At 43.3% G+C, this 14,244-nt stretch overlaps 1 protein-coding gene across 1 annotated transcript in view; it reads left to right on the top strand.

Moving 5' to 3' along the window:
• Positions 1–10,989, top strand: part of PWP1 (PWP1 homolog, endonuclein) — a 30,208-nt gene extending 19,219 nt beyond the window's left edge. The window contains exons 11-15 of the mRNA XM_075856057.1: positions 2,818–2,929; positions 4,303–4,393; positions 7,440–7,561; positions 9,297–9,402; positions 10,544–10,989. Coding sequence (XP_075712172.1) covers positions 2,818–2,929; positions 4,303–4,393; positions 7,440–7,561; positions 9,297–9,402; positions 10,544–10,656 — 544 coding nt within the window. The 3' untranslated portion in view covers positions 10,657–10,989. The remainder of the gene's footprint in view (positions 1–2,817; positions 2,930–4,302; positions 4,394–7,439; positions 7,562–9,296; positions 9,403–10,543) is intronic.
• Positions 10,990–14,244: the final 3,255 nt, after the last annotated feature.

Genomic DNA, 14,244 nt, shown 5'->3' with positions numbered 1-14,244 from the left:
GAACAACACAATGCAGAGTTCTTAAAAAATAAAAAATAAATACACTTGTTATTTAACCCGTTAGTGACCGCCAATACGCCTATTCACGGCAGCCACTAATGGGCTTTATTCTGATGCATATGCCTTTTCACGGCGCTACATCAGAATAAAGTAAACATAGCAGGGAGCGTCAAATCTCCCTGCTCTCAGCTGCCAGACGTAGCTGAGAGCTGGGGGCGTCCCTGCTCGACCTGGTAAGATCGATATTGGTATCAATCTCACCTGTTTAACCCTTCAGATGCGGTGCGCAATAGCGAGCGCCGCATCTGAGTGGTTTTTGGAGGGAGGGAGCTCCCTCTCATCCCCACTGACACCCGGCGATAATACCCGGCCTAATAAAGGCCCCCAGGTCTGCATGTAGTGAATGCCTGCTAGATCATGCCGCAGGCATGTCCTAGCAGATGCCTGTCCATTTTAAACGGACAGGCAGTAATACACTGCAATACAAAAGTATTGCAGTGTATTATAATAGCGATCGGAGAATCGCATATTAAAGTCCCCTAATGGGACTAGTAAAAAAAAAGTTTACTAAAGTTATTGAAAAAAAAAATGAAAAACCCACTTTTTCCCCTTACAAACTGCTTTAGTATTAAAAAAACGAAATAAAGTAAAAAAAGTTACACATTTGGTATAACCGCGTCCGTAACGACCCCGACTATAAATCTATTACATTATTTAACCCGCACGGTGAACACGTAAAAAAAACCATAAAAACGACGGAAAAATCGTTTTCTGTGAATCCTGACTTTTAAAAAATGTGATTAAAAAGTCGCATCTACTCCAAAATGGTACCAATAAAAACGACACGTCTTCCCGCAAAAAAAAAGCCCTCATACAATCGCATCGGCGAAAAAATAAAAACGTTACAGCTCTTCAAGTTGGGAGACAAAAAAACAAATAATTTTGAAAAAAAAAAGCGTTTTTACTGTGTAAAAGTAGTAAAACATACAAAAACGATAAAAATTTGGTATCATTGCAATCGTAACAACCCGCTGAATAAAGTTATTGTGTTATTTATACCACACGGTAAACGGCGTAGATTTAGGACGCAAAAAAGTGTGGCGAAATTTCAGGTTTTTTCTATTCTCTCCCCCCCCCCAAAAAGTTAATAAAAGTTAATCAATAAATATGTACCTCAATACGGTGCTATTAAAAAATACAACTTGTCATGCAAAAAACAAGACCTTATACAGCTATGTCGACGCAAAAAGAAAAAAGATATAGCTCTTGGAATGCGACGATGGAAAAACGTAAAAAATAGCTTGGTCATTAAGGTCTAAAATAGGATGGTCATTAAGGGGTTAATGGGGAATGTAAGTATTTTCTAAAACAGACCTGTCAGGAGAGCTACTGGTTTCTCTTTAAGCCAAAATTGACATGGCACTTTCTGTGACATATCACCACTAGGGGGAGCTTACTGCATAGTGTTAAACTCTTATGTTCTGAGCTCCCCCTAGTGGCAACTGCAAAGGCTAGAATTTTGTTATTTAGTGCTATATTTATGCAGGGAATTTGGAGCTCCATCAGAAAAATTAAGCTTCAACCACTAGATAAATTAAGAAATTAATTAGACCTAAATAGTATAAGGTCCATGTGTGGACATTCATTTTAAAGGGATTTTCAGGTTTAATGTTAATTAAGCTTGATTATTGTATAATAAAGTTATACAATACTTCTCACAGCTGAAGGTTTGCTGCAATAGTATCAAGTCTAGGCAAACATCTCTCTCCAGTCCCAATACTTTGTTTCAACAACCCAGGTGTATGAAAAGTGGTGTCATTTTGGCCTGTACCTAAGGCCAGCTTCACATGAACGAGGGCAAACTCAAATGTGAAAAACAGACGTTTTTAAGTCAGTCGCCCCCGTGCAGGTCCCATTTTCACAGATCCCCATAGACTTGTCTATGGAGGGATCCGTGAAAACGGAAGAAAATAGGACATGTTCTATCAACTGACCCTTCATACGGTCCGTTGAAACAACGGCCGCGTGATTGGCCCCATTGAAATACATGCGTCCTTGTGACGGCTGTTTTATCAGCCATCACACGGGATATACTACCGTCGTCTGAATTCTGCCTAATTTCAAGACTGTAACGTTGCAAAAAATGTATATACGCATGGACATCATTTTGATCAATTTGTTTCAACATACAGCACGATGTTAGCGGGCCTTTTACCTTTACACTGGCGAGAAGTATGGTCCTTTTTAAGCTTCAGGGTGATGCTGCGTAGAGATACGAGTTTTGAAAGTCGTATAAAATGTCAGCGTTTGTCAAATAAGCCACACCCCCTTTTCACTCTATTGTTTTCAATCTAACCAGTTTGGAATAGCTTGGAAAAATGATCGCTTGACTGAATTGTAGTTGGTCTTCACTTTTCTTTTACTTCTATTATTTAAGGGTTTCCCGCTTCAGAAAACACATTTTAAAATACCCTACTGGGGACGTCTGCGCTCCTAGAGGGGAAGTTCCTGTTACGACCCTTATTTATTTACAAAAAGCAGCCCTCGCTGTGGAGGACTTGGCTCGTTCATGCATTACACTGTCTATTCATTTCAATGGGTGCTGTGTAATACTACTTTTCTCCTGTGGCGGTGCTGCAGGGGAATTGCTAGCGCAGGTTCCCCCGCGGATTCCAGCTGATCAGTGAGGGATTCCAGCTGTGGGGTTTCCTGTGATTCTTCCAGGAACGTTTCGGGCTGTTTCGATCACTGTCGTGGGTAACCGCACAGTTAGAATATTTATACCGAGTCTTACGCCGTCATGTTTTTCTGTTTTAGGTCTGTAATATTATACGACTGTAGGAGTCCCCAGGAAAACCACAGATTGTGGAGCTTTAGCGGACATGTCGAGAGAGTCACGTGGAATCCTTTCTCACCAAGAAACTTTTTAGTAAGTATTTATAGTGGACCTCAAGGGGTTGTACCAGACGTCAATGATTTATTACCTGTATCGGATGGGTGGTAATTGTCTGATCACTAGGTGCCCCGCTGATTGCGAGAATAGGGGTCCTGAACCCCCTATTCCTCTTCACTACACGCCCTGCAGTGAGGAAGAGCTTGAGCGGAGGCATGCGCCTGCTGCTTGATTCAATGTCTGAGAATGACGGAGCTGTACTCGGTGTTTCTATCATTCCCATAGACTTGGATTGGAGCAGCAGCGCGCATGCTCGAAAGCTGCTCCATTCATTGTCCTCCCCAATCTGGTTGAACAGTGAAAAGGAACAGAAGGTTCGGGACCCCCTTTTCTCGCGATCAGTGGAGCACCCAGCGATCAGACAATTACCAACTATCCTATGGATAGTTATTTGTCGATTCTTGGAATACCCCTTTAATAAGGTAGCCACAGTAATACAAACTTTTATGATATATCAACTAGGGATACTGGACCTCTCCTGAACCCGATAATCAGGGTATCACGGGTGATTTGAGACCATTGTCAGAATTGCTAACATATTCGGAAAATTTTCAATTTTATTGTGACCTTATAGGGGTTGTACAGGATTTGAAAAACATGGCTGCTGTCTTAAAAAACAAAAAAACAGTGCCACACCTGTCCACAGGTTGTGTGTGGTATTGCAGCTCCACACCATTGTAGTGCATGGGGCTGAGCTGGGATACCATGCACAACCTATAGACGTGTGGTGCTGTTTTTGGAAGTCTTTTTATTTATTTTTTATTTATTTTTAATCCTGGACAATCCCTTTAAGTCTAAATTGAATTGGTGAACACCACGCCCACTCTGCTACTCTGCTGTTTTCGGATCTCCGAGTGACTGTTAATACATACCCATAGCTATGCCAGGATTAGAACACCAGGCACCCCGCAATGATCTTATATTGCATAGATCCCTATGGGCATATCCACCATCTGTGGTAAGATGTGAGAAAACAAGTGCAGCACCTGTAACCGCTGCGGTCTCCAAGGTCATGATTTGACGATTACATTATAACCAACAGCTCATTAGGAAAACCATAGAAAATAAAAAAATATATATAAATATTTTTTTATATACGTTACGGAACGTAACTGCGGACCACAGGAATGGCAACGACTGCCGATATGCCCTCTTGAGAACTACAAGCAAAAATTGATTTCTAAAAAGCCGCGTGATGGGAGTGACTGGGAGGTTTAATCGTGTCGGCCTCTATTTTGTTTCGTGTTCTGGGTTCATTTGTCTCTAGATTGATTATTGGTCTTTACATTAGAACAAAAAGACTTCTAATCAGTTTCCTAATATATCCCTTCTCCTTGTGTCTTCTCTAGGCCAGCACAGAGGACGGCTTTGTGTACTGCTTAGATGCCCGGTCGGACAAGCTTCTCTTCACATTGAAGGCTCACGATGGTGAAGTGTCCGGTATGTGTCTCCCATTATTAGTTTAGAATGGCCTGAAAAAAAATCAGTCATTTTTATGGTGTAATTTTAAAGGGTAGGTTCACTGTAAAGGAAGATTAAACCTAGAAACAAAGGATACAAGTAAGCCGCAAATATATTTGCTCCCAGTGTTTGTCTGCAGGATCTGCTGCCTATATCTGAAATAGTTTTCTAGAAATCTTGCAGAGAACACGGGTTCATTTTCTGCTCTTCGGTTGCATTTTGGGCTACTGAACGGCAGGAGGGTGGGATCCAACAAATGGGCGGGGGCAGAATATTCTGTGTCCTACTGCAGAGGGGGAAGCTCCTACTGCAGCCAGTTGTCTTATAGCAAGACTCAAGGTTGTGAGGAGGAGGGGGACATGGCTGATCTCTTGGGACACACAGAAGATTTATTTGTATATTTTTCAGTATTGCAATACCAGAATAAGTGCAAATAAAAGCAGTAGATTAAGGGGTCTGAAGTGCTGGGCTATGCTTTTTGTGTACATTTTCTATGTTTAGTGTTCCTGTAAATAGGTTGTCTGGGGCTTTTAGCTGATTGCCTATTTTTAGGATAAGCCAAAAAAATGTATGATTGGCGGGGGGTCGACCCCCAGCAGAACATAGGAGCCATTTGAGTAGCCTGATTTGCAGTACCTGACACAGCCACACCAGTATGTATGGCGCTGTACCTGAATAAATATTGAAGGGGCACCTTTGTTTTGCTCATGGATGCCGGCCTATACGAACGATAAGGACAGGGGAGCAGCACCTGATGTAGGGATGATATGGTACATAAAATTGTACATTTTTATTTTTGTATTTTTTTTTTTACATTAGGTTCTTTTTTTGCAAAAGTAACAAACATATTTTCTCGTAATTTTTGCAAAAAAAAAAAATGGGGCAACAAAATGTTGAATTGAGCTTTTCCTGTGTAGGGAGAGGCTGCCGGTGATTACAAGCTGCTCTCCCTGCACTTACACTGCTGCCGGTGCTCGGGCAAGAGAGCAATGGCTAATCAGGGGGGCGGGCGGTGGCTTGAACTAGAATCATCAACTATCCACAGGAAAGGTGATCGCTGGGGGCCCCACCTCGGCTTTTTCCACACGTGAGTGACTGCTGCTCCATTCATAGTCCTACTCCCTGCGAGAAGTGTGGTGAGGAGGAATGGTGGGGTGCGGGACACCCTTCCTTGGTATTGATGAGGTCCCCAACTATCAGACAATGAACTTGCGCTGTCTGACTTTACCCATAGTGAGAAGAAGTCATGATATTCTGTGTCCTATTTAGTCTATTGTTGTAACTTGTTTGTTATTGATGTTTTATTTCCTCTCGTTACAATTGCTTTGATTTCTGGCAGTACTTAAAGGTCATTCGTCACATTGAAGGTTCGCTGGTGTAGCCGGTGTAATCTGTGTTTGCGTCCTCCATCCCTACCATAAATTTATATTGTTCAGATTCACTTAAAGGAGACCTGTTGCATATGCCGCAGTGAAGTCTTTTACAAACAGCTGACAATGGTATTAAAAATAACAAAACGGGCAATACTTGCTTTACCCTCCTCCCGCGCCGATGTTTGCTTGGTCCCCCGCTTGGCTGGCCGTAGCCAGTTGCATGGAGATGGGTAAGGTGCGTATTGCTTCTTTGTTATATTGACTAAATATTAGTACACACTACTAGTATCCTCATGATAGTTCTAAAGTGGCAAAAACCATAAGAAAGGATAAGAAAACAAAGTATAAGCTATTGATTTTTAAAACCATGACCAACAACTAAGGTTAAGGGTTAAATGGGTTGCCCACGGTTAGAAAAACATGGCTGCCACACCTGTCCATGGGTTGTGTCCGTAAATGCAGCTCAGCCGTTTTGAAGTGAATTAGCCAGCGCTGCAATACCGCACACAACCTGTGGGCAGGTGTGGCACTGTTTTTTGAAGAAATCAGTCTTATTTTTTTTTTTTTCTATTCCTGGAAATTATCTTTAATGGGGTTTTCCCATCAGAGACATTTATGACGTATCCACAGGATATGTCAGATAGATGCGGGTCCCACCTCTGGGACTTGCACCTATCTCTAGAACAGGGCCCCCTAAACCTCATTCTACTGCTCTGTGTTGTGACTGACGTGTGTGATTTCCGGCCATAAATTACGGAATCCGCATAGCTCGCTGAGCTACGCTGTTTCCGTAACGATCATTCAGTTCTATGGGACTTACGGAAACAGCGAGCTACGAGGTTCCCGTAATTCATGGTTGGAAATCACACGCTTCAGCCACATCACTGAGTTACGCGGTTTCCCGGAACTCCCATAATAGTGAATGGCAGTTACGGAAGCAGCGCAGTCTACTGTGCTATTGATTCCGTCAAAACGATGTAACCCTTGCACAACGGAGACAAACGGAAACCATTGGCACCGGATCCATCACCATTGAAATCAATGGTGACGGAAACCTCAAGTTTCCGTTTGTTTGTAAGGGCTCCGTTCTGACAGAAAGCTCAGACGGAACGCCACAATAGAGCGCTGACGCAGATGTGAACGAAGCCTTAGGGCTTATTTAGACGAACGTGATATACGTCCGTGCAACGCACGTGATTTTCACGCGCCTCGCACGGACCTATGTTAGCCTATGGGGCCGTGCAGACTGTCCGTGAGTTTCACGCAGCGTGTGTCCGCTGCGTAAAACTCACAACATGTCCATTATTTGTGCGTTGTTTGCGCATCACGCACCCATTGAAGTCAATGGGTGCATGAAAATCTCGCGCAGCACACCGAAGCACGCGATTCGCGCAACAGCAGTAAAAAGTATGAATGAAAACAGAAAAGCACCACGTGCTTTTCTGTTTACAAACATAGACAGTGTCATAATGATGGCGGCTGCGTGAAAATCACGCAGCCGCGCATCATACAAGGGAGACGCACGGAGCTGTTAAGTACCTTTTGCGCCACGTTTTTTGCTTGGGCAAAACGCGCACGCTCGTGTAAATCCGGCCTTACTGTGAGATTTTTCATATGATTTTATTGAATTTATTTCTTTTTGTTCTACTTAGGCCTGGAGTTGAGCAGTCAGGTGAAGGGCTGTCTAGTGACGTCATCTGCTGATAAATATGTGAAGATCTGGGACATTTTACAGGACAAACCAAGTCTCATTCATTCCCGGGATATGAAAATGGTAAAAAAAAAACACGACCCAGTTATTTATTATTACTGAATCACCCGTCTACATGTCTCCTGTTCTCAGTCACTAAACCTGCAAATCGAGTTTATGTAAAGGAATTTGTGATGGTGTTTTATTATAGTTTTTATTTTATCTGCTTTGTCACAATGACCGAATTCTTTAAATTAGGACTTCTGTGGGGTCTCATAATACAGCTATGCTGGGAGATGTTGTGGCACCCTAACCCCCACCACACATATTGAAAAACAGGGGGCCGAAACCAAACCCTGTCTATATGCAAGGCAGGTCCTCCTATTAGGGCATATCTATGTCCTAGTGGGGAGTCTTCCGCTCAGGGACCCCTTTATGAGCCAGAATGGAGAGCCACTGTGATGGTCCCAGCCTGTCCATACATTATAAGGACGTAATGCATGCATAGACATCGACTGTGGTGGCTTCCTTAACTACCAGAAATCTGCTGTTCTCACAGGGGGGAAGCCTGGACCACCATTGATCACTGTCCTGGTTTCCAGTCAAAAACGGGGTGTCTTCATGAGACATTACCCCTTAAGACTTTATTGTGGCATGACGTCGCCCACAAATCTTAGTAAAATTGTGATTTCACTTTAAATTTTGTTGCCCTATGGAGACAAGTCTTAAACAACTATAGTAAAAGAATCCGACCGCGTGGGAAATTTTGCAGCAGATGCAAGTTGTGATTTTACCGCGACTCGCAGGCAACACCATGTAGCTTTAGCAGTGACGAGCATTGCCACATAGTATCCATGACTTCTTTATAGAGGATTCATGGATAGCAATAGAGTGGGATAGCTCCACACATGGTAGATCACCATTTACAGAATGTAGTTTAAAGAGTCTCTGTCACCACATTATAAGTGCCTTATCTTCTACATAATGTGATCGGCGCTGTAATGTAGATAACAGTGGTTTTTATTTCGAAAAACGATACATTTTTGACGGCATAATGACCTATTTGAGACTTATGCTAATGACTTTCTTAAGACACATGGGTGTGTTTTTTACTTTTTGACCAAGTGGGCGTTGTACAGAGGAGTGTATGACATTGACCAATCAGCGTCATACACTTCTCTCCATTCATGTACTCACACACAGCATGATCTCGCGAGCTTACGCTTGTGGTCACTTGCGTATTAACGATACTGAATTGTCGAGAGTGAATAGACATCACCTCCAGCCAGGACGCGATGTCTATTCACAATCCCAACACTTCGGTAACGTTTGTGTGGGACTTAATGACAGCAAGCATGATCTTGCTGTGCTGTGTGAGTAAGTGACACACAAACGTTACCAAAGTGTTGGGATTGTGAATAGACAGTGTCCTGGCTGGAGGTGATGTCTATTCTCTCTCAAGACACTTCAGTAACGTTAATGCGTGAGTAAGTGACAGCAAGTGTGAGCTTGCGAGATCACGCTGTGCTGAGTACATGAATGGAGAAGTGTATGTCGCTGATTGGTCAGCGTCATACACTTCTCTCCACACGCCCACTTGGTCAAAAAGTAAAACACGCCCAGTTGTCTATTAAGAAAGTCATTAGCATAAACCTCAAATAGGTCATAACTCCGTCAAAAATGATTGTTTTTTTTAAATAAAAACCACTTTTATCGACATTACAGCGCCAATCACATTATGTAAGAGAGAAGGGAAATACAGTAACTCCATATTTCGGTACTTTCACAAACGCCCCTTTTTTTTTTTTCTTCCTCTTAGGGCATATTGTTCTGCACGGCATGCTGCCCCGATTTGCCATTTTTGTATGCGTTTGGGGGCCAGAAGGACGGACAGAGGTTATGGGACATCAGCACTATTGCTGCTGGTGAGTACAATCTCCTATCATGCAGTGCTGTGGCCTACACTATGTAACTGGACTGATGGAGCAGTATCGTGAAGGAGCAGTTTTGGTCATGGTAGAAAATGTTACATTGGATCGGAATCTGGATTAATTGTATATTATTGCATGTTCATATTGATTGGCATTTTTGTGAGTGCTGCCTCTACGCCAGGCACTGTCCAGTAACCTGATCTATAACTGCATTATAGGAGCTCTTCTAATCTATAAGGGGGTGTGTCTGTCAACAAGCTTGTGGACGGTTTCCAATGACAACCAGCACAATTGTGAATGCCATTGTTATTGTATGATACAGTCTGTACCTTAAGATCAGTACAAAATAAGTACTGTAACATTTATACGAAGTAAGGCCCCATGCACACGAACCGTAGATTTTGTCTGTAATTATAGACCCATTCATTTCTATGGCCGACTGACACCTTCCCGTATATTTACGGGTAGGTGTCCGTGCCTTAGAAACTTTCCGTAATAAATAGGACATGTCCTATTTTTTTATTTTACGGACCGGACTGCCATACTTTCTAATGGGTGCGCGGTCCGTAAATGCGGATGACTGGCCGTACCTCGTAATGACGGTCGTGCGCACGGGGCCTTGTTTTTTGTTAGAGCTCCCCACTTGTCTTTTTATATATAGATATAGTTACGTAAAAATAGTGTCGCCCAATCAGATTCCAGCTTTCATCTGATTGGTTAGCGACTCTTTTCCTTTGAATATTTTGTTATGCATGAGGCCCAGGCCTGTCGTAGGCTTTAAAGTGTAGCTAAACGTTTGATAAACTTCTGACATGTCATAGAGACATGTCAGAAGTTTGGATTGGTGGTGGTCCGAGCACTGAGACCCCCACCAATCTTTAGAACGAAGCAGCTGAAGCGCTCATGTGAGTATTCAGCCACTTCGTGTCTGTTCGGCTTTTTCCGGAAAGCCGATGTATCGGAGTACAGGCTCAGACTTTCTATTGAGTCTGTACTCTGATACATTTTATACATGTCAGAAGTTTGTCAAACGTTTAGCTACACATGTCGGACCTGTTTTTGGAAAATAAGTTGCGTTCTACAATATTTGGAATAATTCATCATTGACTTGCTTGTTCTCTCTCTCCCTCTCCAGTTAAAGAAGCTTTTGGTGGTAGAGAACGGCTGATGGTGACCAACCTATCCAGCTCCACCTCAACCAGTGCAGCAGGGAACAGTGAAACAACTGCAGCGTCAATGCGATCTTAGAAACCCAACAATCACCTTGAGGGTTTCATAGACCAGGATTCTTCATTTTAAAGACAACATCGGCTTCACGTAACGTTAATATTTCGCCAATTTCCCAAATCTGATGACCAAGACATCCATCCGCTGTCTGGTGACTCTTGATCACACGTTGACTGCTTAATTCGGTTTTCCCTATGGCTGCATTATTTTGGAAGAAGGCCGTGCCCGTACTAACATAATAAGACCTCACGTGTGCACTGATAATACTGAAGTCCTGTGTGGCTGACGGCTCGGCCAAACTATTCCTAAGAATAAGAGGCTGCGATGCTAAAAAAATTAAACTGTTAAAATATATTTTAAGTGATGTTAGATTGTCTGTCTACACCTGGACTGTGAATAGTTCTCTTCTAAAAACCCTCTCATTGCGGTGCTGATATCTGTATGTTCTGAATGAATCTGAGAGAAGAAGTCAAGGCTTTTACATATCGCCGACATGTTCCGCAGCGCTGTACAGATATTGTCATCACTTACACTGGTCCCTGTCCCCGCTGGGGCTCACAATCTAAATTCCAAATTGACCTATCAATGTTTTTGGAGTGTGAGAGGAAACCGGAGCACCCGGAGAAAACCAACGCAAACACGGGGAGAACATACAAACTCCATACAGATGTTGTCCTTGCTTGGATCCGAATCCAGGACCCCAGCGCTGCAAGGCAACAATGCCAATGACGGAGCCGCCTTGCTGTATTATAGGGGTATTCTTTCCTGGAGGCATTGCTTCTTGTGCAGACTACGATGTCTCACAGAGGCACCATATGGCGCACATAGTACCTGCGACGCCGTATTACAGACCCATAGGGACTTTATCTGTACATATGACCATGCCAAATAGATAAACCTGAAGGCCATTTTATATGGGTCAATGATCGGGCAAATGAGCAAAGGCTCGTACGTCGGCTGATCTGCTCGTTTACGTGGCCAATAAAATGGCCTTTAGTCGGCAGCACATCTCCCTGTGTAAACATAATGGAAGTGTATGGGGATGAACGTTCATAGTAACGATTGCCCGTCCCTATACATAACCGATCATTGCTTCTGTAAAAGGCGCAAATGAGCGCCGATCGACAAGCAGTCTCGTTGGTTGGCGCTCGTTTTCACGGCGCACATCGGCCATGTGATAGGAGCCTTGCCTTTCTTCACACCGGGATTAATAGTGGCGCGGTTAAAGATGGTTTCCTGCTATGGAAAGTGATGGCGTACCGCTAGAGTAAACGGTTGGGGTCCGACTGCTGAGACCCCCCCCCCCCCCCCCCCCCAACGATCCTCAGAATGAAGAGGCCGCAGGTCGAGTTAAGACCGGCAGCTTCTTTACTGGTTTTATTTTTCCTGCCACCCGCTGTGCAGGGAACTACAAAACATCTCGATTCACTTGAATGGAACGATGTCGCAGTCCCCCATCCAGCCGGCTACATCTGTCCCTTTGTGTTTTCAGGATCAGTGGGGGGGGGGGGGTCCCCAAAGGTCAGACCTCCACATATGAATGTTGTGGTGTACCCTAGTGATATACCGTAATACTCTCAGATAGGAATATCCCTTGAAGAGCTACACATATGACATGCTTTTGTGCGCAGTTAAGCAAATCCATTACCCATTCTAGGCAAATTTGCCATTCAAGACTCTAGAAAAGCTGATCGACTGCCCAGTAATGATCACTGTATCCTGGACTGCAGTGGGGAATACCATGGCACTTGGGAGAGAAGAGGAATCCGATTTCCCTAGAAGCAGATCTTGGAGTGTTTGCTGCCGGTACCTATAATAATAAAGACGTATTTTCCAACCTGACGTGTTTTTTAAACCCCCCTTACGTTTGACACTTGCTGGTAAGTACGATCGTCATGAGAGGTTCTAATAGTCCCTTTATTGGCCTTGGTGGAAAAAAAAAAAAAAGCTTAATTAAAATAGCTGTGCCCTGTTCTGCTGCCAATTAAACTGTGTTTAGAGATTATAAAGTGACATCACGGGGTACAAAAGCTGAGCGGGTGACAGCTGTAACCTTTCCAGCACTCACAGGGAGAATCTGTATTCCTCGGACATGTGATAGCGGTCATGGTTTATGCCATTGTTAATAATGACACAGACGAGATACATCCGACGGACGGCCAATTCCCATCTTTAGATCTATCAATTCTTCTTTGGTCACCGTTTGACTGTTTCCATTTCCGTATATTTTTGGAAGCCGTCATTTTGTAGAATTAAAGGCTATGTGCACCTCCGAAAGTGATTTTTATTTGATATATAATTATATATATATATATACATATATATAGATCAGTGTGATTGGTGCAGCTTTCAAATTAGTTTTTATTCAAAATTATTTTACGTTTTTCAGATGCAGCTGCTTTGTATTCTGCATACAGAGCAGCTGTATCGCGCGCGAAGACCTGAATCCGTCAGGTCAGCGGGACTGACGGGTTCACTGTCAGCGGGTATACAGGATACAAAGCAGCTGTATCTCAAAAAGTAAAAATTATTTTTCATAAAAACTAATTTGAAAGCTGCACCAATCACACTGACATTTTTTATTTATAATTTCACTTTCAAATTGGCACATAGCCGTACCGTTTATCTGAATAAAGTGGAGGTTGGCGAGCTGTGGCTTTCCAGCTGCATGAAAACTACATCTCGCAGCATGGCCTGGCTGCCTGCCATAAAAACTTGATAGATGGGTGTCCAACCGGTTACCCCCCCCCCCTCCCACTTATTACCTAATTGACAAGTCATAAGAGTTATAAAAAGGGGTTGTTGCCGGAAATGTGTTTTTACACTATAGGATATAATGGTATATCACAGGATATAGGAAATACCATTGTATCCTCATGGAGGGGTAGAACTGCCAGACCACCTACCATCCTCATAGTAAAGGGGCTGCAGCGCTGGTTAAGCAGCCCCCCTTCCTAGATTTTCCTTGCTAGCGACACCGTGCAACAAACTACAATACAGCCCGATTCTCCCCTGCACAGCGTGCGACTGGGAGCGCCTTTGTGCTACACATCTGCTGAAGGGACATATGTCCCTTTGTTTTAGGGATCATGGGGTGGGGTAGTACGGGAAGTTAGACACTCAATAATCACAACGTTATGACAAATATAAGTAATACTCCAGAACGTTATTAGATAGGAATGCCACTTTACGTACAATGGGATGAGATGCGATGTACAAATAGTTCCTTTATGCCCCTGTGGTGGACTATGCATCCAAAACCCAGTGGTATGTAGTGAAGATACAGCCTATAAAGACTGCTTGTATGAGGCCTCAAGACTGTGTTCACAGCCGGGGTCAACTAATCTTTCAAGTTTGCCTAAACAAAATATCGCAGCATGCTGCATTATTTTTTCTGGTAAAGTAATGGACACCATGACCGAACCCAATAGAAATCAATGGAACACGTCAGGTGCCGTTTTCTGTCATGTGACCAATCCGACCCCGCATTGAATTCAGTTTTTTTGCACCTTCTACGGAACATAAACGTGGAATTCTTTGCGCAACTGTGAGCCTAGATTTACACAGCGCAGATTTGATCAGTATCCTGCAAGGTTTTTTTTTTGTTTT

The sequence above is a fragment of the Rhinoderma darwinii genome, chromosome 3 (genome assembly GCF_050947455.1).
Source record: "Rhinoderma darwinii isolate aRhiDar2 chromosome 3, aRhiDar2.hap1, whole genome shotgun sequence".
Lineage (NCBI taxonomy): Eukaryota > Metazoa > Chordata > Amphibia > Anura > Rhinodermatidae > Rhinoderma > Rhinoderma darwinii.
This window is presented reverse-complemented; position numbering and strand designations above follow the sequence as displayed.